This window comes from Eleginops maclovinus, chromosome 17, assembly GCF_036324505.1.
Source record: "Eleginops maclovinus isolate JMC-PN-2008 ecotype Puerto Natales chromosome 17, JC_Emac_rtc_rv5, whole genome shotgun sequence".
Classification (NCBI taxonomy): domain Eukaryota; kingdom Metazoa; phylum Chordata; class Actinopteri; order Perciformes; family Eleginopidae; genus Eleginops; species Eleginops maclovinus.
The window spans coordinates 7,867,511-7,891,312 of NC_086365.1; the positions used below are offsets into that span (position 1 = coordinate 7,867,511).

Here is a 23,802-nt window from a genome sequence, read left to right on the forward strand (position 1 = left end):
CACACACTGAACGTGTTAATTGTCGCCGCCCTCACAGCAGCTCGCTCTTTCGCAGTTTTTCTAAGCTGCCATGTCACAAGAGATTCAGACACCCAACTTCCGGTCACTTATAAGAAAGTAAAATAAAAAAATGAACCCAGTGCAATTTCAGTAAAAAGCCGATCCCAAAATATACACAAGAGCAAAATATATTATTTTTAATTTAAATAGTGAAGCACATCAAACACATCCTATTATAAACATTATGACAAGGCAGAGAGTTGTAATAATAATAATAATAATAATAATTGAATATCATATTGAACTGTCTGAATTTGTAACCCCTGCAAAAGTGCACATTAAATTAAATGTCAATGCCTTTTATTTTGTTGTGCTATTTAATTTTCTCTATGCCAATACTACACAAATGTGCCGGATAATCACAAAGTTAAAAGTTGCATTCATTCATTAAACATGAAAACTAAATTGCTCCCATTACATTTCCTAACTACCGTTAGAGCATGATGTTAAAACAATGTATGAATGATTTATGAATTAAAGTATGACAACACATCTAACAAATAAATACACTCAAACACAATAAAAGATACAGTATATGCAGTATATAATATAAAAAAGATGCCTTGTGTCGTGAGAAAAATGGGAATAATTCAAATTATTTTCCACTTAATCAACAACTATTTTAACCAGAAACATTAAGTATTATTTTGTCTTTTTAAAAACACCTCTTCTACACAGCATTAAATAAATGATTGCTTTTTTAAAGAAAGCTTTTATTGTGAAGGATATGAAGCTGCACTTCCTGCTTCACATTTTAGATTGACGTAGCACACTGGCAGTTGGTTTGGTGCTCGTGAGTGCAGTTCGGTCTGTTGTCCAGGGCGACCGTGCCCGGCTGCAGTATATAAAGGCGGTTATCGGTCAAAAATCAAAACGGACAAGCCGCTCAAACACGCTAACGGTGTCGCGTTTACTCCCCCTTTAACCTTTAAATCCTCCGCTCCTCCACCGGCACCTGTGTACCCTCACAAGCCGGGAGAGAGGGGGTCCAGAGCGGAGGGGCAACACAGCCAGGACCGACCGGCATGGACCCCCAAGCTAAGAGTCGACCCGGCCTGGGGGGCTTCAGTGGGCGCCTGGCCTCTCTGGGAGCTGACGGGGGTGACTCGGAGTCCGGAGCCGGTTCAGAGGAAGCTTCGGTGGGCTGCTGCAGCGACACATTCAGCAGTCTGCCCGACATTGAGCAGGACACACTGGAGGAGAAATTAAGAGGACTGGCGTTCAGAAAACAGACCTCGTATCGGTGAGTGGGGAAGTGGAGAGGATGCTCGGACAGGATACTGCTCTTGTTGGTCTGTTATGAATAAAGCTAGCACTCATGTTTGTTTTATTTACAGCTAATGCGATATGATAAGAGTGACATGCAGGGTAGCCTAAGCCTAGACACAGGGCAGGACACAAAGAGAGTAAGGGATTATATTAGAGGGTTTTTTTTTTTTTTTTTGTGCTAAATACCATGTTTTGGTATGGTAGCTTGTCAGGGCTAGCCACGTTATTGTCATGCTGTTAACATCCTCAACATGGCATTGATACACACAGCTGCAGCATTTTAGCTCATGTCAGTGATGAATCAAAACAATTTGGCTAAAACATTGTTTGTCTATCTGTGTGTGTGTGTGTGTGTGTGTGTGTGTGTGTGTGTGTGTGTGTGTGTGTGTGTGTCTCCCTGTGGGTGTTGTAGCCATGTTGTGTTGGAGCATGTGAAGAGGGGGGAGGGAGAGTATTGATTTGGGGGAAATGTGTGTGTCTGTTTGTGTATGTTTTATGAGTGTGTATGTGTGTGTGAATGCCAGCAGCAGCCTGACACCCTGGTGCGACTGGCAGCTGCTGTTGATAGTGAAAACTGGACAGAGACCAAACACACACACACACTCACAATCCCACACACTCACAGCCGTTTTAGTTGTCAAATGTCACTGTCAGGAATGTGAGGCATCTATCTATCTGCCTGTCAATTTGGACTTTGATTGATGCTCTGTCTCTGTGTTTGTCACCTTCTGTATTTGGAGGTCAAATCAAATATTTTAACTGTTTTGTGTCAGATAAACTTGTTGGTATCTGGTTGATTTATTTAGGGAACTGTGGCAAGTAAAGCGACAGTTTAAGTAACTATACTTTGCAAGATTCAATCAGCAACTAATTGATTGAGCATATATCTGGTCTATTTTCTCTTTGTGTTTATTTGTGCACCTTGATATGTAAAACGAAGCAACACATATTTTTGCCCTAATTTGTTTTATTAATATAAGCAATTAATGAATCACGAAAAGAAGAGATCATATAAGCTTTACATGAAGGCTTTTTATTTCACTATAGTTAATGTCTCAATCATATTAAATATGTTTCATGTACACACTTTAAAACTGAATTTTGAGACAGAAAGTCACCTTATTTAATCTAGTTATGTTACAATATAATCCTATTTGGCAGATGATGATTTGTCCGTTTCATTATTTTGAAGATTCATAGTCTATTGAAATGCCCACTTGAGCTACATATACTGTAAGCAATTACTTTCCCAAGGTAAGACTCATTTTAATTTTTTTTCCGTCAGTTCAAGAGTTTCTCTTCCTCTGTGTGTTTCCCCTGGGGAACCGCTTTTGGGTTAAGTGAGGTTTCCATGAGATTGTGCATAATCAGGAGTGCCGCAGCTGGTTCACTCTGTCCGTTTTATAACTGCAGGAGTAGTAGATAAATCTGATTCATCAGTCCGAAAAAACCCTGCAGATAACTGGTAAAGGGATGGATTTGGTCAATTGTGCATGTCAAATCTAGCTATGTAATCTGGAATAAAGGCTGATCATCTGACCCTCGTCATATGTGCTGCAGAGTTTCAGCATGAAGCCATGCTGTTTCATTACTAATTCAACATAAATTCAAGAGATGAGTGATGCGTTTGGGACGTGTAAAGGTGCACTGATCAATCTTAAGCTGCAGAACACTAACTGAAATATTCAAATCCAGTGAAATATTAATGTTCGCAAAAGATAAAAGGTTCATATTTGACTGGTCGGGATGCTGTTAGCTATGCTTCCGACATTTTGAATTAGTTTTGCGTGCATGATGGAGGCAAAACAATTTCGCTCCTTAAAAGCTTTTTAAGGGTCTACATTTGTTACGTTGCCGTTAAAGATGCTTTAACAGCTGCCGGATCTGTTCAAATGTGTGCAGCAGAGCAGCAAACTACACCTCAAAATAACTACCCCTTTCTTGCAAATAGTTAGAAGAGAAAAAAGATAACGCTCTCAATCTGTACAATATAAAAGAAACTACAACTGGGCAACTTTCCTTAGCATGAAGACTGGAATCACACAGGGGAAACGGCTAGCCTGGCTTTGTCCAAAGATAAAAGCAACACCTCTGTAGGCCACTAATTGACATGCTTTATTTGTTTAATCAGTGGTTTGTGGTTGTGGTTTTACAGGGGGTTGTGTGCTGGACTATTTATTTTTACTCACTGGTTGCCTAGTAACTTCACAATGACGACAATGCTCTATTGAAGATTTCCTAAACTTGTCAAACTAATCCTTTAAAAACTTCAGTCAGATTCTCTGTGCTCCATTTCACATTACGCTCCATCCACGTTGCTTTGGGTTTAAGCTCTTTAATTCGCAACAGATTCAAATGTATATATTTGATAGAAATGGTTAGTGAAAATGACGGAATAAATATACTCGCGAAAAATGACTGAGCAACATTATTTTCCACCCATGTCACCGTCAGCTTTGTAGCTTTCCCAGTAATTTATCTCAGTGCTGGTGTACTGTAAACGGCTTCATTGGAAATCCCCAGTTGGATTAATTGCATTTGGAAAGAGAACATTTGGCTCATGTATCTAACTGCAGCCATTGTTCTCTATTATTATTCAAAATGTTGTATTTAATTGAATACAACAAGAACATTTTACTATTAATAAAGAAGCACACTCTCACTTACTGTTAATGGAGTTTTTGTTTCACCATTTAAATGAAAGGACTGTTTTCTGGCCTCTGTAGAAATAAGCTTCTGGCATTATTTTAGTGCTCCACTGTATCTTAATTGTATGGACTTGACAAATGCAGTCTGGTGCTTTTATTGCACTTCTTTACTATTGTAGAGACACGCAGTAAGTCACCATGTCTTGGTGTTGTTTGACCTTTGGCCTCATTGGATAGGGCTATGTATAATCTATGAATTTTCCTCTTCATTGGATCAGCCATGTGGAGGAAATGGCATTAGCTGGTGGGAAGATGGTTTGAAAGAAGGTGGTTTACATAGCTTTGAAGTGACCAGTGCCAAGAAGGGAATTACCATATGTGGTGATATGAAAGAGCTGAGAAATGATGGCATTGAACATCAAAGTGTGTGTGTGTGTGTGTGTGTGTGTGTGTGTGTGTGTGTGTGTGTGTGTGTGTGTGTGTGTGTGTGTGTGTGTGTGTGTGTGTGTGTGTGTGTGTGTGTGTGTGTGTGTGTGTGTGTGTGTGTGTGTGTGTGTGTGTGTGTGTGTGTGTGTGTGTGTGTGTGTGTGTGTGTGTGTGGCAGCGTAAAGCACGTGCAACTTATCTGCCAGATATTTGTAACAGCGTGTGTGTGTGTTCCCAGAATACTGTCCCACCTTTTTATCTATTATTAGACGTCTCACCCGTCAGCCTGCATGACAGTCAGAAAGACAGTTGCTTTGTGTGTCACGCGTACCAGTTAGTCAGCGCGACAGATAGTCTGTATGACATTACATCAATTAGCTGGTCATTCAACCAGCCGGACTCTCAATCCGTAAGTGAGTTAGTGAGTCACAAAGTGCTTTTTCTAGGCACTTCCTGTCTGTGACTGTCAGCTGGTCAGCAGTTCACTTTTACATTTTACTGACATTTCAGCTGACCAGAAAGGGATTCATCGAGAATTGTACTCTTCGATGTTCATAGGGCTGCAAGTAACTGCCCATAATTTTCCTAGGTTAATCCGGTAATTTGTCTATAACACGTCAGTGAAACATTTCCTCAAAGCCCAAGGTAATGTGTTGATCTGTCAATCCAAAACCCAAAGAATTCACTGTAATATGATAGAAATAAAGTACAATAATAAACAAAGCAGGACATTTATATTAAAGCGGCTGTAAAATGCATTTTAAAATGTTTGCATGAATAGTTGGGGATTATTTTTTTCGGTCGACCGATTCATCAATGTCAAATCTACATTGGCATTAATGGAGCTATTTCTTTTTTCTTTTAATGTCTTTATTAAGGAGTGCAGATTTAACAGACAATACAGACATTTTTCACATTTCCTGGTTTTGGTTTTCTTATTACAGGAAGTTTCACTACTACCCCTCTATTGTTAAAATAAAGCTCTTTCTATTAGATGTTTGGCTACTTCATTAATAGACAAATCAATGAAGCTGTGGTTGCAAATCCATTGGTGGCAGGGATGATTTATGGCAATTTATTTCATATTCCATTAAACGATTGTTTTCCACCTTATGTACCTTACAGTGGGGCAAAAAAGTATTTAGTCAGCCACAAATTGTGCAAGTTCTCCCATTTAAAAAGATGAGAGGCCTGTAATTTTTATCATAGGTATACCTCAACTATGAGAGACAAAATGAGGGAACAATCCAGAAATCACATTGTAGGGTTTTTAATGAATTTATTTCAAATGATTGTGGAAAATAAGTATTTGGTCAATAACAAAAGTTCACCTCAATACTTTGTTATATACCCTTTGTTGGCAATGACAGAGGTCAAACGTTTTCTGTAAGTCTTCACAAGGTTTTCACACACTGTTGCTGGTATTTTGGCCCATTCCATGCAGATCTCCTCTAAAGCAGTGATGTTTTGGGGCTGTCGCTGGGCAACACAGACTTTCAACTCCCTCCAAAGATTTTCTATGGGGTTGAGATCTGGAGACTGGCTAGGCCACTCCAAGGACCTTGAAATGCTTCTTACGAAGCCACTCCTTCGTTGCTCTGGCGGTGTGTTTGGGATCATTGTCATGCTGAAAGACCCAGCCACGCTTCATCTTCAGTGCCCTTGCTGATGGAAGGAGGTTTTCACTCAAAATCTCACGATACATGGCCCAATTCATTCTTTCCTTTACACGGATCAGTCGTCCTGGTCCCTTTGCGAAAACAGCCCCAAAGCATGATGTTTCCACCCCCATGCTTCACAGTAGGTATGGTGTTCTTTGGATGCAACTCTGCATTCTTTCTCCTCCAAACACGACGAGTTGAGTTTTTACCAAAAAGTTCTATTTTGGTTTCATCTGACCATATGACATTCTCCCAATCCTCTTCTGGATCATCCAAATGCTCTCTAGCAAACTTCAGACGGGCCTGGACATGTACTGGCTTAAGCAGGGGGACCCGTCTGGAACTGCAGGATTTAAGTCCCTGGCGGCATAGTGTGTTACTGATGGTAGCCTCTGTTACTTTGGTCCCAGCTCTCTGCAGGTCATTCACTAGGTCCCCCCGTGTGGTTCTGGGATTTTTGCTCACCGTTCTTGTGATCATTTTGACCCCACGGGGTGAGATCTTGCGTGGAGCCCCAGATCGAGGGAGATTAGCAGTGGTCTTGTATGTCTTCCATTTTCTAATAATTGCTCCCACAGTTGATTTCTTCACACCAAGCTGCTTACCTATTGCAGATTCAGTTTTCCCAGCATGGTGCAGGTCTACAATTTTGTCTGTGGTCTCCTTTGACAGCTCTTTGGTCTTGGCCATAGTGGAGTTTGGAGTATGACTGTTTGAGGTTGTGGACAGGTGTCTTTTATACTGATAACGAGTTCAAAAAGGTGCCATTAATACAGGTAACGAGTGGAGGACAGAGGAGCCTCTTAAAGAAGAAGTTACAGGTCTGTGAGAGCCAGAAATCTTGCTTGTTTGTAGGTGACCAAATACTTATTTTACCGAGGAATTTACCAATTAATTCATTAAAAATCAGACAATTTGATTTCCTGGATTTGTTTTTCTCATTTTGTCTCTCATAGTTGAGGTATACCTATGATAAAAATTACAGGCCTCATCTTTTTAAATGGGAGAACTTGCACAATTGGTGGCTGACTAAATACTTTTTTGCCCCACTGTATATTGACATCCAATTTATACTTCAAAACCAATAAAGCATGGCTTTTCCCAGGACATTTCCTGTAACTTCTCAAACCAGTCCAGAAGAACGTGCGTCCTCTTCAATGCGTGTTGTTTCCTTTCTTTGTTTGTCTGCACACACATTTATTTTTCCCACTGCCAAACTCTTCCCCTGGCTTCTTCACTGAAAATATATACATTTTGATCCAAACATTAATCCTCCTGGCAGACCTTGACTCTGTTGGGTAAACATGCCACCATGACCTGTTTTGCCCAGGAGGGAAATATACAATGAAACAAACGCCATGTTTCACCAACCGGCTTATCGTGTGGTGAGATTTCAACACCAAAGACACAAACTGCCACAAGACAGGATGTTGTAACATTATCCCTCCAGTATTTACAGCCCGCTTCACAAACAGATCACAATAAACGCTTGTCCAATATTCTCGGGGTTTCATGTCCTCTTAGGCTGCGGGACAATGTATACAGCAGGGACAGGGAAGAAAGACTGGAGAGACATGAAGAAGGGGAAAACATAAAAAGATATAAATGTATCTCATGTTGCTACCGCTGTGCACCACCTGCAGGGGTAAACAGTGATCAAAGGCCTTTCATCATCTGATGCTGCCAGAATATCAGCCTTCAATTAGGATGAAATACAGAGAGCAGACGAAGGCATGAGGAGGATGGGCAGAGAGGGAAAAAGAAAATGTTTGAGACAAAGTCAAAGGTATGTGATGACTTAAGAAAAATAACGACAGAATTATACATCAATATTTGTGTTACCATGTGAGAAAACTGATACTAGGTTGAGCAATAAAAGTTTACTTTTACCACACGGTTCCGTTGCGTTGACGCTTGACAAACCTTCCCATTCACTTTGAATTGTGGTTCCGTTGCTTCGCTTTGACTCCGTTGCTCGCGGTGGGAGTTGAGAAAGTTCAACTTTACAAGCGTCGACGGAAGCGCCAGCCAATCGAATCAGGCGTATGCAAATATGCAGTACACATGCTAGCCAATCAAACCGCGTGTATGTGTGTCCGGGGCGGGAGATTAATGTGATTGGGTTTTGATCGCGTTAACCCCAAGCGCTTGACACGCCCACTGGCAAGCATCAACGCGACGGAACCGTGTGTACGCTGCGTTACTCTAAAAGCCTGAGTCTCTATCAGATTTCATTAGCCTAACCCTAATCATGATTTTTTTTTGTTTTTAGTTCTTTCATATAAACAACCTACACGGGTCAATAGCTTAAAGTAAAAAAAGACATTTCAATTTCAGAAACCTCTGTGACGCCATGCTGCTTACAGTAATTGTCTAACCGAGCAGTGCATCAAAGTGCAGTACAATAGTATCAGCTTTCCCCCGGGGAAATTAAGTTTAGAAGGCCAACACAGAATAAAACACTCATTATACACAACGGGGAACAACGTTCAACACACTTACCACATCACAGGGAGTACTCACATATGATCTTTTAACATCAAAGTGCCAACTGTAAATATGGATCACATTTCTTTTGTTCATTTGGTAAGAATTCGAAATTTAGAGCAATTACGGCCTTAATAATTTCATTACAATCACAGATAAATAATGCCTACCGTCCCAGAGATTTGATTGTAGCAGATTAGTAAATGCTGTCTTACGCTCTAAATTGAGATGTTGTTAAACATCCACAGCGCCCCTTTGGTTACTTCATAGGTTTGTATGTCACCACATTGGTTGCATGAGTCAGCAATAGTTGGTAGTAGCTTTTCACTTTTAGCCACACTAGTGATGATGGCAGTGCTCGATTGATTGCCAATTGTCATAACGTATTGTACAGACATTCATGTATCCCAGAGGATGAACCCTTCTGACTTTGTGATCTCCATCTTGCGATTGACATTCTTGTTTTTCAGTAAAATATCTCTTCAATTATTGGATGGATTGCCAAAATAATTCACACATACATTCATGGTGCCCAGAGGATGAAACGTTAGGAGTTTGGTGATCGCCTGACCTTTCTATGTGACCCCACCAGCATGTCCACGTTAACATGTATCCATTACAACATCTGCTAGAATAGCAAACATTTGATAGCTATATGTTTTATAGTTATCAAATGTTTGTCCTTCTCTTATCTGTGAATAATGCAATCCTTTTATAACACAACAGATGCAATATTCTTTGTATTAATAAGCACAGGGCTCTTTATTTGACTCTCCTGTAGAAAGAACTGCTCCCTTATGTTTTATACAACCAGCACATGAGAGATTTTGTAGCTCAGTCCGTGTAAAATTCATTGCAATGCTTGGCTCAGAGTCTGGACTGCTTATTAATTTTTAAGTGGACGATCAGAGCACCAATTGTTGATGAAATGCAAGGCTCTGTGACACAATTTTCCCTCTCTCATCTCATCCTCAGTATGGAAGAACAGATATACATGCATATTTATGATACTCTTTTCCCATTAGAAGGAGGATGGGCGTAAGCTGTAAGGATGTATGTATAATTTAAAAGACATAACGGGCCAAAAGATACATTTTTGGAACCAGTGCTTCATTAGTGTTTGCAGCTATTTAAAGCTGCAGCTGGTTTTTTGTCAAGGGTCTTTCAAGTCAAGAGTTTCCCATGGATTACACAGCCTTTTCTTTTTTAAATATGTTTTCATTGAACTGTGCAGCATTCTATCATATGTCAACTCTGAATCTATGCAGTCCAATCATTTAGGATTTCAATTTTATGTTACCAGTTTCCTACAAAACAATCTATCATATGGATTTGATCAACACTCCCCATAATAGCGCACTTTATGAGACTGTTTATGGAGTTGGGATTGTTAGTTGAAGATTGGGAATTGAATGTTTTTGGGGGCCTTCTGAGCATTCTAAATTGTCAGTATTCTGTATGGTATTTAATGTAATTTGTCTCTATGGTTCTCAGGCCGAATATAAAGCTTTAACATACCTTTTAAACATGTTCTGGATGGAGTGACGGACACTCAGGGTAAGGATGAGGTCAAACTGAATGTAGGCACTTTGGACCGGACGGATGCTGTGATACCGAGGGGAGGCTATCTCTTCCTGGCTCAGTCAAACGTGTTGAATAATGTGTATGTTAGTGTGAGTGTAAAGCCTGTGTTAATCATTAGGATGTTCCTGCTCTCCCTTCTCTTATCTCTCCATATACACACACACACACACACACACACACACACACACACACACACACACACACACACACACACACACACACACACACACACACACACACACACAGTATTACAGAGAGACAGAGGTGTTAGTACACCCCCCCACCTTCTCTGAGTAATGCTGTTCCAGTTGGCTGCTCATGTGTTTGTGTATGCATATCAATCATTTTCTGCTAAGAAGCCGGGGAATGATGGAGTCTGTTTTAGGAACTGTGAGATTTCTGCTCTCTCTCTCCTTTCCTGGCCTTTTCAGGAGTGTCTGAGGGTGTGAGAGTGTGTGTGTATGTGTGTGTTAGGGGTTATTTTGCCCATAATGCAGTGTGCTGAAGCATTATGGGGGATTGGCAGTCAGGAGCCGCTCCTTATTAGTCGTCTGGCTGGCTGTAAGAGGCTTTTCCTGCTTGGAAATGGAGCTTAAAAAAATGCAGGTGAAAGGCGAAGAGAAAAGAGAAGTGGATCTGCCCGGTGTTATGAAGAAAAAGAGGAACCTGGTTGTAGAGGAACCTTGACGTGCTAAAAATTAGTCAATTATTTCCTTCTCCATAAGACACTTGTTTTCTAATTGTGAAAGGAGGTTTCTGCAAGACTTTGACCACACTCTGTTCTGACTTCAATGCGCTGGAAATGTTACATTACATTAAAATTAATTCAACTGAGGCTGTTATCCAAAGCAACTAACAACAATTGCAATACATCAGGATACATATTCAGAACGGCAAGAATGCATTACATTAGCTCTAAATAAGCCAAACCTTAGAATACACTCAATAAGTGTTTTTATCGCTCAATTTCTATACATTTGATCTATTTTATTGGCCGTGGTGCTTTCCAATCTTGCTGTACATTCCTTGGAAAATGAAAATGACTTTTGTATGATGGATATGTTGCTTTAACTGATGAATCCGGCCAGGTTGAATCCTTTTTGTGATTGATAAATGATTTCAGAAGAGACCTATTGTTAAAACATTTACGTTATTTTTCTCTCGCCTGTCTGACAGTAAGCAATTCTCTACAACTCTGAGTCTCCTATCCAGAAACAGACCTGAAATTAAGTATGATAACTTCATTGCCCACATGGATACACACGTTACAGTCATCTAATCGCCCGGAATCAATTTAATGCAATGAAAGTCTTGTGATTTTTTTTGTAGGAAGACAGGACACCCTGCCCTGACCATTCTTCCTGCTTCTTTATATACTAAAGGTGTCTGTTTACATTCCTCTGATGTAAAGGAAAGAGGCACAGGGCAGGGGTAAGCGGTACGTTGAGTCACGGTAAACCATGGTAAAATACTCAGTTCACACGCTCATCGTAGAAGGAAAGGAAAATAATAGTTAGCTTTATTGTTATACATATTATTCTTCTGACGACAGGGTCTTTCCACTCATGAGTCAACGGCTGGTTTTTATTCATTAGTAAAGTGTATCGGAAGGAGAGTGACTGAGTTGTTAATTGGTATGAGGTCATTTATCCCTCATGGGAATAAATTGAGGAAATTGATTGTTTTTATCACGCACAGAACTGAAACAGAAATATAGCTGTCACAGAGCTACTGCCCAGGCTGGGGTTTTATGTCATTTATTGCTTCTGTATGAAACATGATTTAGAAAAAGCTGAGGCCTTGCTTTGATCCAATAAGGTTATTATTTATGTCTTTCATGTTTGATTTATTGACCTGGTTTATCCATACCAAGTAACCTTTTCTTTTCTTTTTTACAGTATAAATAAAACAAAACAAGACACATGCTTATCTTTCTTTTTATGTGCAGTAAAGAAAAAAGCAAACTATCTTTATAAAACTCATATAATAAATAATTGAAAAGAACTTGAAAAACTAGAATAATGAGAGTTGGAATAAAGCTGATAACAAGACGGTTATTTGGGAAATGTTGTTCTCTGTTTTCATTCAGGTTTGAAGAACACCAAACTTACATTACATTCTCCTGAAGCTTTTATCCAAAGCAACTTTCAATGAGCCAAACAGAATGAAGCCGAACACACACAGTGGGTGTAAGTGTGTTTGGACTGAATGATTGATTGGACGGCTAATTGTCGGCCTGAGTGAAAGGCTGGATTACGAGCTGTTAGTGAGTCTCAGAGCTGGAGGTCCCTGTTTCCTGGTCAGTGTTTTGCCTGGCTGGACAGCTGGTAATGTTGGGTAAGCTGCATAATGATCTCCTTTAATCACTTTAAATGATTGGATGAAGGTTTTCCTAGGGGAAGATTTAGGATTAAAGTTACATCTTACTTTGGCAAACTGATGAGAAGGGTATGCGTTTGGCTTTGTTCTAATGTGCTTTATGAACATTTACAAAAGTGAAACAATCAGGGGTGGAGAAAATACCTCCAATGTGGTATTATTATTGAACTCCAGGACTAAAGGCATTCAACAGATTTCCCAGAATGTATTTGTTCGGTTCAGATCTTTTTAACATATTTTTCAATGAAAAGATATCTATGATGCAAATTGGGTCAAGCTTTGTGAATCATATCACAATATCATTCAAAATAAATATAAAGTCCTGCTATTCAAATATCATTTTCAGTAATATATATATGTACCAAAAGTATCTCCCAATATTGTATATTATATCATTGGACTCTTGAACACTTATTCATGCTTTCATTGGCTGGTAAAGGATTGATAGCCCCCTTGACCAAATACTATTCATTTCAATCTATAACAAACTGAAATGATCCAATAGAGTAGGGAGAGGCAATGTCTGGTAAATTTGATAAGAAATAAACTGGATTAGATTGCTGACTCCACCTTTTAAAGTAGCATCTCCCCTCTCACTCCCAACCACCCCATCTGTCTGGTGGTGTGAGCCGATAATGAACCTGTGAAGAGACCGCTGAGGTGACACCGACTCCATCAGAGCAGCTCTCTTCTTTGTGCGCCTCTCATGTAGAATAGACATGATACAAATAAAATAGAATTGTGAAAACATGGCAAAACATATAAATAGCATTATGTGATTAACATGTTTAAAGGATTAGTCTATCAGTAGATCATAAAAGAAAAACAAAAGGTAACAATTATGATGATTAATGTGGAGCTTTGCCCAGTTTCAGCTTGTCATTTGTGACTTCACCGCTATTATCTGCAGTTTACGAAGATATATGTTTGCCAGCACTCAGACCAAACAACAAGCAAGATAAATAATCAGCAGATTCAATGATAAATAACACAATCCTTTTTTGCAGATCTAATTTCTTGTATCTTTTTAATAAAAAAACACAAATGTCAGAAACTTTGTAAAGAGATAAATGTAGATCCTGTTTTGCAGTAATAGAAGCTTTTAATTTTCCAGCACCATCACGACACCTGAATGACTTTTTTTTTAAGTCACTTGATTTTTGAGTATTTTTGGATACTTTATTTTTAAGTCAGCGTCTAGATAGAAAGGACATCATCACAGTTTAATTTCCCTCCTGGACCAACCTCACGCTACTGTCCTCTGATCCTCTAATCTTTCTTCTAATTTTGAGCTTTTCTGCCTCAGCTAAGGGACTGACAAAAGGGCATTTTATTTTTAGATTTGATTCCCATCCCTTTATTGTCAGATGTAACCGTCTTTGTAAATTATTTCAAAGGTTTCCGATGGATGAGAGAGATCCGTGGCTCTGAACCAAATGGCTGTGCTGACTAATTTGTCGGAGCTCCCGGCCAGCTGCTCCATCAGCTCCACATCCATAGGGGAGAGATCTGGCTTTCATTCTGTCTGCTTCTCTTTTGACGTTTCTAGTATTCTCTACGGATATCGTGGACAATCTCTGGGTTATACCTCTCTTTTTACTTTTAACCAGTCTCTGTGTATTGACCTCTATCATTTCTATATCCAAAAGCGCACACACACACTGATTGTAATCATGTATGTGCTGCATGGATTACCCTGGGCTTTTGGAAGTGTGTGTGTATTGTGTGATTGTGTGTGTGTCTTTGTATGACTGCATGCAGGTAGGATTATGGAGCACTGATCATCTCTCAGCTCTCAGAAAAATGAGTACCAACTCAAACTCAAAGCACACACAACACACACACACACACACACACACACACACACACACACACACACACACACACACACACACACACACACACACAGTCAAATGCAAGTATCTTAAATAATATCTATTAGTTTACAAAGTTTTTACTCTTCTTCTCTCCTATTAAGCGTTCCCTTTGCTGCTTTTCAATTTGTCCCAGGCTCAAAAAGAAAGCACCCATGCACAATGCTACACGTAGTTCACACACACACACACACACACACACACACACACACACACACACACACACACACACACACACACACACACACACACACACACACACACACACACCCTAGCAGTTCTCAGCTGCAAAGACACGCTATAATTAGTGAGACAGCATCTTTATCACACTCTCTCTCTCTCTATTGTGTGGTGTATGCGTGTGTGTTTGTGTGTGTTCTTTATGAATGTGTGTGTGCTCACTAATTGCTCAGGAATAGATGAGAGTCATTAGTAAATAATTACATTTATTAGGCAGCTGTAGCCTGAGGTTAGAGAGACGGTACACTTACCTGCTTTCTCTCACTCTCACTCTCTCTTCTCCTTTTATCTTTTATTTCACCGTCTTCTGTTGCTCTGCTTGTCCTGTGTTTGTGTGTGTGTGTGTGTGTGTCTATTCTCAGCAGTAAAGGTCACATACAGATGCACAGCGTGGATCTGAAGCCTCCCCCACATTACAAGCTCCCCCTTACACACACACATACACACACATACACATACACATACACACACACACACACACACACACACAATGACAGACTGTGTAATTATGGAGGTGTCAGGGAAAAATGTATGAGGGTGAGGAGAAGGTAGTATCACTCCCATGGTCTGGCTGTGGTTCATGAAAGTCGCTAATTGTAGTGTAGAATATGTATACATATAATTTCCGTGGCAACTCATAAACTATGATGCATTATTGTAGGTTAAGCTACCCAGCGGTATATGAACCAAATTCAAATTAGCTCCAATTTACCAGCTGCGGTGATGAACGCCTGAATGCATAATAATATATTATTATATATTATTATGAAATGAAACGTTGGTTATCAAGAGTATGTTAACTTTCTGAAATGTAGGACTTTTGCAGGACATGGTAAGGTAATAACAGCAAAACCACCTTACTAGAGATGGCAGTTTGTATGTTTAAAGTAAGGATAAATAATCCTGGCTCACGTAGCAACGGTGCATATTACACAAGCTAGTGACACTTTCCTTAAGATTCACATTGTTCTCACGTCGTTCTCCCACCTCCACCTCTCTCTCTCTCTGATCCCGTCTCCCTGAAGTCGTAAACAAAGACGGACATGTGTCTTTCCTCAATTTGCATCTGCTAACATGCATTTGCATCTATTTGTGTCTTTCCATTGACTTGCCGTGCGTTTGCTCTGCCCAAGGTTTGCATCACATTCAATCTGAACACACCTTTGTGCACCTCCAATCCATAATAAAAAATGCAAAATGAATCATGCAGTCCAGTATGTGTCCTGTTGTGGTGTTTTGAGATCTCTTAATAAAGAAGTTCTTTTGTTTTGTTTTATTTTAAATCAGTCTCTCTTTCCTTGTGTGTGTGTGTGTGTGTGTGTGTGTGTGTGTGTGTGTGTGTGTGTGTGTGTGTGTGTGTGTGTGTGTGTGTGTGTGTGTGTGTGTGTGTGTGTGTGTGTGTGTGTGTGTGTGTGTGTGTGTGTGTGTGTGTGTGTGTGTGTGTGTGTGTGTGTGTGTGTTATTGACAGTTCATTTAGAGAGTGCACTGTGTGTATCCAGGCACTAATGTCTCCCACGGGGGCTGCCATTGACGAACTTGAGCGTTGCCTTTCTATTTCACTCCTGTCTTCTTGTTGATACTTTAGTAAAGCAAGTGCAACGTGCCGGTTGATTATAGATTAAAGTGCCTCATGCCTCTGAAAGGAAGTGTCCTGTCTTGTTCGCGGCATCATCGTTTGTTTTGTACAATAATAGTCTTCAAATCTGGAAAATAGCCAGAATTTTAGCATTTGGGGTGTTTTAGGTTTGAGCACTGAAATAGGATTTGTGGTTAATACGAGCCGAAGAGATTTCTGAAGTTTTTTTCTACTACATAAAATATGTCAATGTCCCCGTCAACGTCCAAAGCTTTCATGTAGAACTCAGCGGTTGCTAACATGTGAATAAATGAGACTACTAAGCGCCATCAGGCCAACATTAGTTGCCTTTAGCCTAGCGAAGAAGTCATGTGCCCGTGGTGGAGTTCGTTCATAGCTTATTAGCATACAGCCATAATGTTAGCTTTTTATTTCTGGAGATTAACTTAACCTATTAAAGTAGTTTTAATATTTGAAGATTATCCTACTGAAACAAAACGTGAACCTATCCCAAAAGTTTTATTCTCTGCAATATTAATAATTTAATCCCATTTACTTAAAAAAATACGTCATCCCTGCATTACGCTATACTCTCACTACCTCACTGCCTTTTTTCTCCTGTTCAAAAGCCTCCTCTTTTGTATCTGTGTGTGTGTGTGTGTGTGTGTGTGTGTGTGTGTATGTGTGTGTGTGTGTGTGCATGTATGGGTGTGTTACATTTTTTTTGGGGGAGTTGACACTCCACTATGACTCTTCGTAGTCGGCTCACAAACAATAAGCTCTTCTCTACCTCTCTTTCTTCCACTTATAGAAACAGAGTGGGTTTTCTGAGTGGGAGTTTTGGAAAAGATACTCGGCGAACTCTGCTTGACACAAACGGTGAAAAAGAGAGAGAGGCTGGTAGTAAAGCAGTACAACGTAGAATCTGAGTTAATGATGGAACGGTCCTGTGAGAGATTAGCCTGTTTATTAGTGTAAATATTATAAGAAGAAGAGAATCAACACTGAGCTGGCAAACACTTTAGACTACAAAACTATTTTAAAAATGAGATACTTTTGTGTAGCATAACTGCCTTTTCACCTAACATTGTCTCTTAAAAATTACGTCTATAATAAATAACATGTTTTACGAGAAAAGCAACAGTTTGTGGTATTTATGGAGCCCGCTTTCAGTCCCTAATTTTGATTATTTTCACTTAAAATGCCACCAACAATGACAAGATTCCTTTTTATTGGGCAATGTCTAACAAAACATTTGAGGCAAATATCTTTTCAAAAATAATGGAGGAGATTCGTTTATATTCATTTCATATGTTAAACTTTGCAATCAGTTTTTATCGCTGCCTTCCTCTTCTGCTATCATTGATCTCTGCACATATCTTGTGCATATTTTGCTGGACTATGACATTGCAAGAAGCATATTTAATGCTATCACCAACATGTCATTACTATTCTCAAGGCACATGTATCATGATGTGGCTTATTGAGCGTTTTATTGGCAAACAAGTCTTTGGGAATGCTGCTTCATTTGAACGTGTGAGTGACTTGGTGTAATAGGAGAGGGATGGAGGGATGGAGATGTGAGCAGAGAGGTGGATAAGGATGAGGTTGAAGAGGGTAAGGAGAGAAAGCAGGAGAGAGTGAAAGTGTGAAGGAGAGATGAGGAGGAGGAGGAGGAGGAGGAGGAGGAGGAGGATGAGGAGAGAAGCCAAGGCCTTTGGGCAAAGCCAAGACCGCCTACAGATGCTCCCTCCCTCCTTCCCTCCCTTCCTCTCTTCTCGCAGTTATCCCTTTTCCTCTCTCTTAGCATTTCCTCTTGTCCTCTCTCTCTCTCTCTCTCTCTCTCTTTCTCTCTCTCTCTTTCACACTCCTCCCTTCCTCTCTAATCTGACTTTCCCTCCTCTCACTCTTTCTCTCTCTCCTCTTCATCCACCCCCAGAGGAAAAATAAAGTAGGCCAATGGAGGAGTGAAGTGAAGGGCAGGCACACACACCCACATGCAGACCTTCACCCCATCCAGTGAAGGACAGCATCAAATATGCTCCGTCCTAAAGTCCAGCAGAGACAGGGACATATTCAGGGATAGATTTACAGCCTTTATTGGTGATTAAATCATTTGTCAGTGAATTGGTGCACAGTTTTTGTCTTGTCATGCCAGGGAAGCCGATTGCAAATCTGAGAGAAAGGCAGAGACGTGGTCTGATTTCTAATTCCTAAATACTAATTCTGAGGAGATTTTTTGAGTCTGGAGTGCAGTTCACACACTACAAAACAATGTGTACTCAAATAGGGCTGCAAAATCAAGCAAAGTTGTATTTAAATCACACAATGGAATGGGGATCGTTGCTTATTTTAACACTAGGTAGCAACCTGATTGTTATTTGGAGTCTGATATTCCCTGTCTTTATGTGTATGTGACGGTTAAGCTGCTAAACGCTCCACTTTGCTCACTGGCTGGTCCTGAAATGACCGACAGACTGACATTCTCATCCCTAGAGGCTGCTTACAGAGTGGCAAAAATAAGTCCTTATACCTCCTAAAAAAGCTGCAAAACAACAAACTGTCCCGGAACACACAAAAACAACTATTCAGCTTAACCATGGAGGTTATTGGCAAAAACTGTGCTGTTGGTATTCACCAACTGTATGAAAATGAGCATTTCTGTTACTGTGTTTGAATTGAGAGAATTATGGAACAGAACATGTAGAAGGTAAAACTGGCATGCATGTTATTGGGAGAGAGAAGGCTTATAAATAGAGGGAGGAAGGTCAGAGGCAAAGAGTCAGGCTTCCTGTATCCAGCCTCACAACCGGAAACCACACACACACACACACACACACACACACACACACACACACACACACACACACACACACACACACACACACACACACACACACACACACACACACACACAAAATACAATGTAGGGGTTTCACAGGTTCGAGAGCTTAAAATTCTTTATTGTCTAATATTCTGTTCGACTTTCTGCTACTTTGTCTTCAACTCTTCTGTCTAAGGATGCAACTACTGACTGATTTTTCAGCATGGATTCATCTATTTATTTTTATGAAAGGTCTCAATTGTATTGATTATTATTATCTGTCTTTCAATTAATAGATGTTTGGCATCTCAGTTTTTCTACTGTTCAATTCTCTACTAAAATCTGCTATTTCAAAGTGTGTGTGTGTGTGTGTGTGTGTGTGTGTGTGTGTGTGTGTGAGATCTAATAAGAGTTGATAGTGTACCCGACTGCAGCTGCTCTCACACACCCACTCCCTGTCAGAGACACAGAGAAGAGAAGCTTATAATTTAATATACGATAAGTATTAAAAGTAGACAGAGGAACCCAGTGCTGCTCCAGCTAATGTATAGAACATGTAGTTCATTAGCTCTCTAAAAAGTAGCTCTATTTAATTGATGCATTACTAAACACATATAAATGGACCAAGTTATTTAAGTATTTAACCTACACAGTATGAGATTTCTTTCACACTTTCAAATAAAAATTCATTTGTCTGTGACTTAGCCTTGTAGCCTTATCGACCCATTCATTTGCTAAATGATAAACAATGTGACGAATCAAACAACATCTAGGACTTCTCATGAGGCTGTGACAGAAAGACCACCGTGTCAGAGCTGATCATGTCTAGTTTGACTGTCCACCCTGTGCTCCGTCGTGATCCTGATTCCAAAAATGTCTCCTGCCCCTCGATACAACCACTTTTGTAAATCACGCAGCTGTTGGGTACTGCAATATTTGACTATAACTCCTGATAGGACACAATTCTAATTTATTACGGCTCATATCAGCAGCATATTCTGCTTCGGTTTCCCCATTTTACAGCCAGTTCTGTTCAATGTACACAATCCAACTAGTCAACAGTTGGAATGCTGGGGTAGAGATGCATGCCGCAGAAAAGCCCACCGTTCATAAACATTATAACAGGCTGTTAGATATATCGTATGAGGACATAGCAGGAGTGTTTTATGAGTATACAAATCTGCATTTCATCAACCAAAATAGCTAAGTAGTAATATAGTCTTACATTTGTCAAGAAAACAAGCATTTTGTGCGTGTTGTGCAGTCCGATCCTTGCATGTGCCGATTGTGCATGTGTTTTGCTTTCATGGCCAACAGGTGCATCAAGTGTTATATTTCATAGATTATGGGTGAGATTCTGCAGGGAGAACAGCTGCGTGAAATCCTCTAAGCTGGTGGCTGGTTGTCATCTACAGACTAAAAGCACAACTTTTGCTTTTTAGTATTTAACTTCTAATCACACACACAAGGGGTTTGTGAAGGGAGAGCTACTGTACAGACAAACAGACAGACAGACAGGGAGGAAGACAGACAGACACAGAGAGGAATGCTATACGCTCAGATAAAACTGGGAAGGAAGTCTGAGTAGAGTTGCCATGACAACCACACCCTTTACACCCTGCCCCCCTACATGCATGTATACACACACACACACACACACACACACACACACACACACACACACACACACACACACACACACACACACACACACACACACACACACACACACACACACACACACACACACACACTCACACATACATTGACTAGTCAACAGCAGAGATAGAGACATGTTTGTGTGATAATTGTCAGATCAGAAACAGTTTGGTCCTTTTTGAGGTTAAATTACCACAGAAGAAGAAGTACAGTTACTGTTTGTGTATTTGTGTGGGTGTCTTTTTTGATTTCTTCCTGCTATTGTGTGCCTTCACGTTCCTGTCTGTGTTTGTTCGTGTTTTTGTCTGCTGTGGGGTCAGACCCAAGCTAAATTTAGTGTTGTATCAAACAGCTGTGGGATAAAGTATCGATTGATTCTGCCTGAAAAGTTTTCCTAGTTAGTTTTTTGTGTGTTGTTGTTGTTAATCTAAAACAGAGAGCAACATATTGGCTTTCCTACTGCTCTAAATTGTTGCTGAACAGTTCAAACTAAATTGGTTAACTGGAAAAAAATCATTTGTGTTTGAACATCCGTTTACAAAATCAATTATTACCAAGTGATGAAATATAGTCTAATAAATCCAGCCTAGTACCTCAATTTGTAAATGCCCTAACATACATTTGTAAAAAAGACACGATATTACAGCAGAATAACCTCATCTTCAACTTCCACAAAAAAAAACCGATTACACAATTCACATTACAAAACATTTAGGAGGAACTTACATGAGCTTTATTGGCCAACCCTGTGTTGCTGCATGCATTTACAGAACTCGTTTTTGTTTGTTTGCATACAGCCTTACAACAGGTCTACACACGCCAGGTTTCCATCCAAATGCATCTCAGATTTTAACCAGCATTGTTTTCATGTTAACACTTGGCTTTTTAGGAACACTTTGACATGTTGAAGTGTGTCTGTGTTTCCTGAGCTTTAGGAATGAAAACCATGGTCATGAGATGCTGAAACCCTCCCTGTCTCTTTAAGTCTGTGAGAGTTTTGTTATTTTTTGAGTGTGTTTGCATGTGGTGATCCACCTCTACACATCACACCCCATTACCTGAGGCGCCTGCAGAGACTCTGTCTTATACTCTGTCTCTTGTCTGTCTGCACACGCACACTCTGGACATGCTGTGTCACCAGCGGCAGTCTTTTTCACTGACCCACATATAGCGAGAGAATGAGAGAAGATGGAGAAATTCTGTTGAGATAAAAAAAAGAGGGAGATTGAAAGGCGAAGGATAACGATTCAGAAGTGGAGCGGGAGGAAGAATAGAGCGATCTTTATTAGATTGTGCTGTAGGACAGACGGCTGCCTGTCAGTAACCCAAGTGTCCTTAACTGTCATCTGTAATGTTTGAGCTCCATGTTAATGAAGCTCTAACATCTGTGTACACATTAAGATTAAGGCTGTCATCTGTAACTTCAAACTGCAGCTCACACATCAGCTTGTGTCGGGTTTTTGCAAGTTGTTTCAACTCCGCAGTGAAAAATCAGCTGATGTTACTGGCATTATCACCATGGAGACAGTGGTGGAGAAAGACTTCAGATCCTTCACTTAAGTAAAAGCACCACTACGTTAACGTCAAAAACACTGCATTACATTAAATATTCCCTTCAGTTAGTACAGAAGCATTATCAGCAAAATGTGCTTTAATTATCAAAATGCCTCCCTAATTGATATTTTTACACATCTGGCAGTTATTATTGTTATTTTCTTGCATCAGTTACAGTTTTACTTTACAAAGGCATCACACTTTCCTTTATTATTTGAGAATGCATATTTATTTTGTCAGCAGCTCTATATTATTCTATTTTTAAACCCATGAGGACACATTAAATCCTTTTAAACGTCATTTTTTCTCAGCACTGTCACAAATAAAAGTCTCCATCAGCTTAAAACAGCAGAACGTGTGGTCTTCTCGGCCTTTGAATCCCCATATCAGGCTCCGTGCAGCAAAACATTCAGCTCAATGTCTATCTTAATATATGTCATAAGCTGTGCAGAAGAGATATAAGCTCATAGAAAGCAGGCGATTTGTTAAGTTAAGGTAAATACAACATGTGTAAACTAAGAAGCCAGAAATTTCTAGTATTTGATTGCCTAGAAAAAAACTAATTTTTGACTTTAAAACAGATAAAGTGCAAAATATATTGGAGTGAAATCCAAAAATACAATACAAAAAACTGATTTCAATTAGAAAAACACAAAATAGTAGGGGCAATATGAAGTGATGGGAATAGGATAACCTGACATGGGCTTCACTGGAGCGCAAGTGGTTAAACTGTCCTTAATATAATACCCTTATATTATGCTCAAATGTAATCTCTTCATTTCTACGATTGCATTATCTTTTATCAGATAGATAGGAGAGAGTTTATGACAGAGGTGAGGTGTACTGGATCCTGTATTATGGTTTGTTGGACATCACTTCTCCTTTTTTTTGATACAAAAAAAGACACTTCTATCCATATCCGATAAACTCGTCCATGCTTTCGCCTGATCTATAACCCTGAGCCTTATTGCCAGTTAAATCGACACCCTGTACTATGTAAATTCAACCTTTACCCGAATCACACACACACACACACACACACACACACACACACACACACACACACACACACACACACACACACACACACACACACACACACACACACACACACACACACACAGAGCTCATGTGTCGGTGTCAGGTCTCCGTTGATTGGCATAAATACCTGCCCCTGCTGTGGGAGGATAACTGTTGGTCCGGGAGACTAGCGAGGGGAATAAGTGAGAGAAGTTTAAGCATATTAATAATGATAAATGTCGGAGCAGGTGAGCAGCCAGGGAGGAGAGGGAGGGTGAAGAAAGTGCGCTGGTTTCACCGGCTACTTGGTTACAGGTGAGCGATAAGAGCGGCTGCTGTGTTAACCTGTGAAATTCTGCCTGGAACCGCATCTCTGATAGCATCGCGTGTTAACCAGGAGGGAATTAATAAGATGCTTCTTCATGTGACCCTTCCTAAATATCAGGCTGATAATAATAGCTTTGGCTGCAGGGTGCTTTAGCTGATTTACACTTTATTGGTGTCAGGAGGAATACATGTTTTCAATGAGTACAGGTATGT

General features: G+C 40.0%; 1 protein-coding gene across 13 annotated transcripts in view; it reads left to right on the forward strand.

Moving 5' to 3' along the window:
* Positions 1-853: 853 nt before the first annotated feature.
* Positions 854-23,802, forward strand: part of dgki (diacylglycerol kinase, iota) — a 58,084-nt gene continuing 35,135 nt past the window's right edge. For 12 of the 13 annotated variants that reach the window (XM_063905253.1, XM_063905258.1, XM_063905257.1 and 9 more), the window contains exon 1: positions 854-1,303. In XM_063905253.1, coding sequence (XP_063761323.1) covers positions 1,086-1,303 — 218 coding nt within the window. In that variant the 5' untranslated portion in view covers positions 854-1,085. Of the gene's footprint in view, positions 1,304-23,485; positions 23,578-23,802 lie in introns of those variants that run through there. The other variant, XM_063905266.1, reaches the window with a different exon arrangement.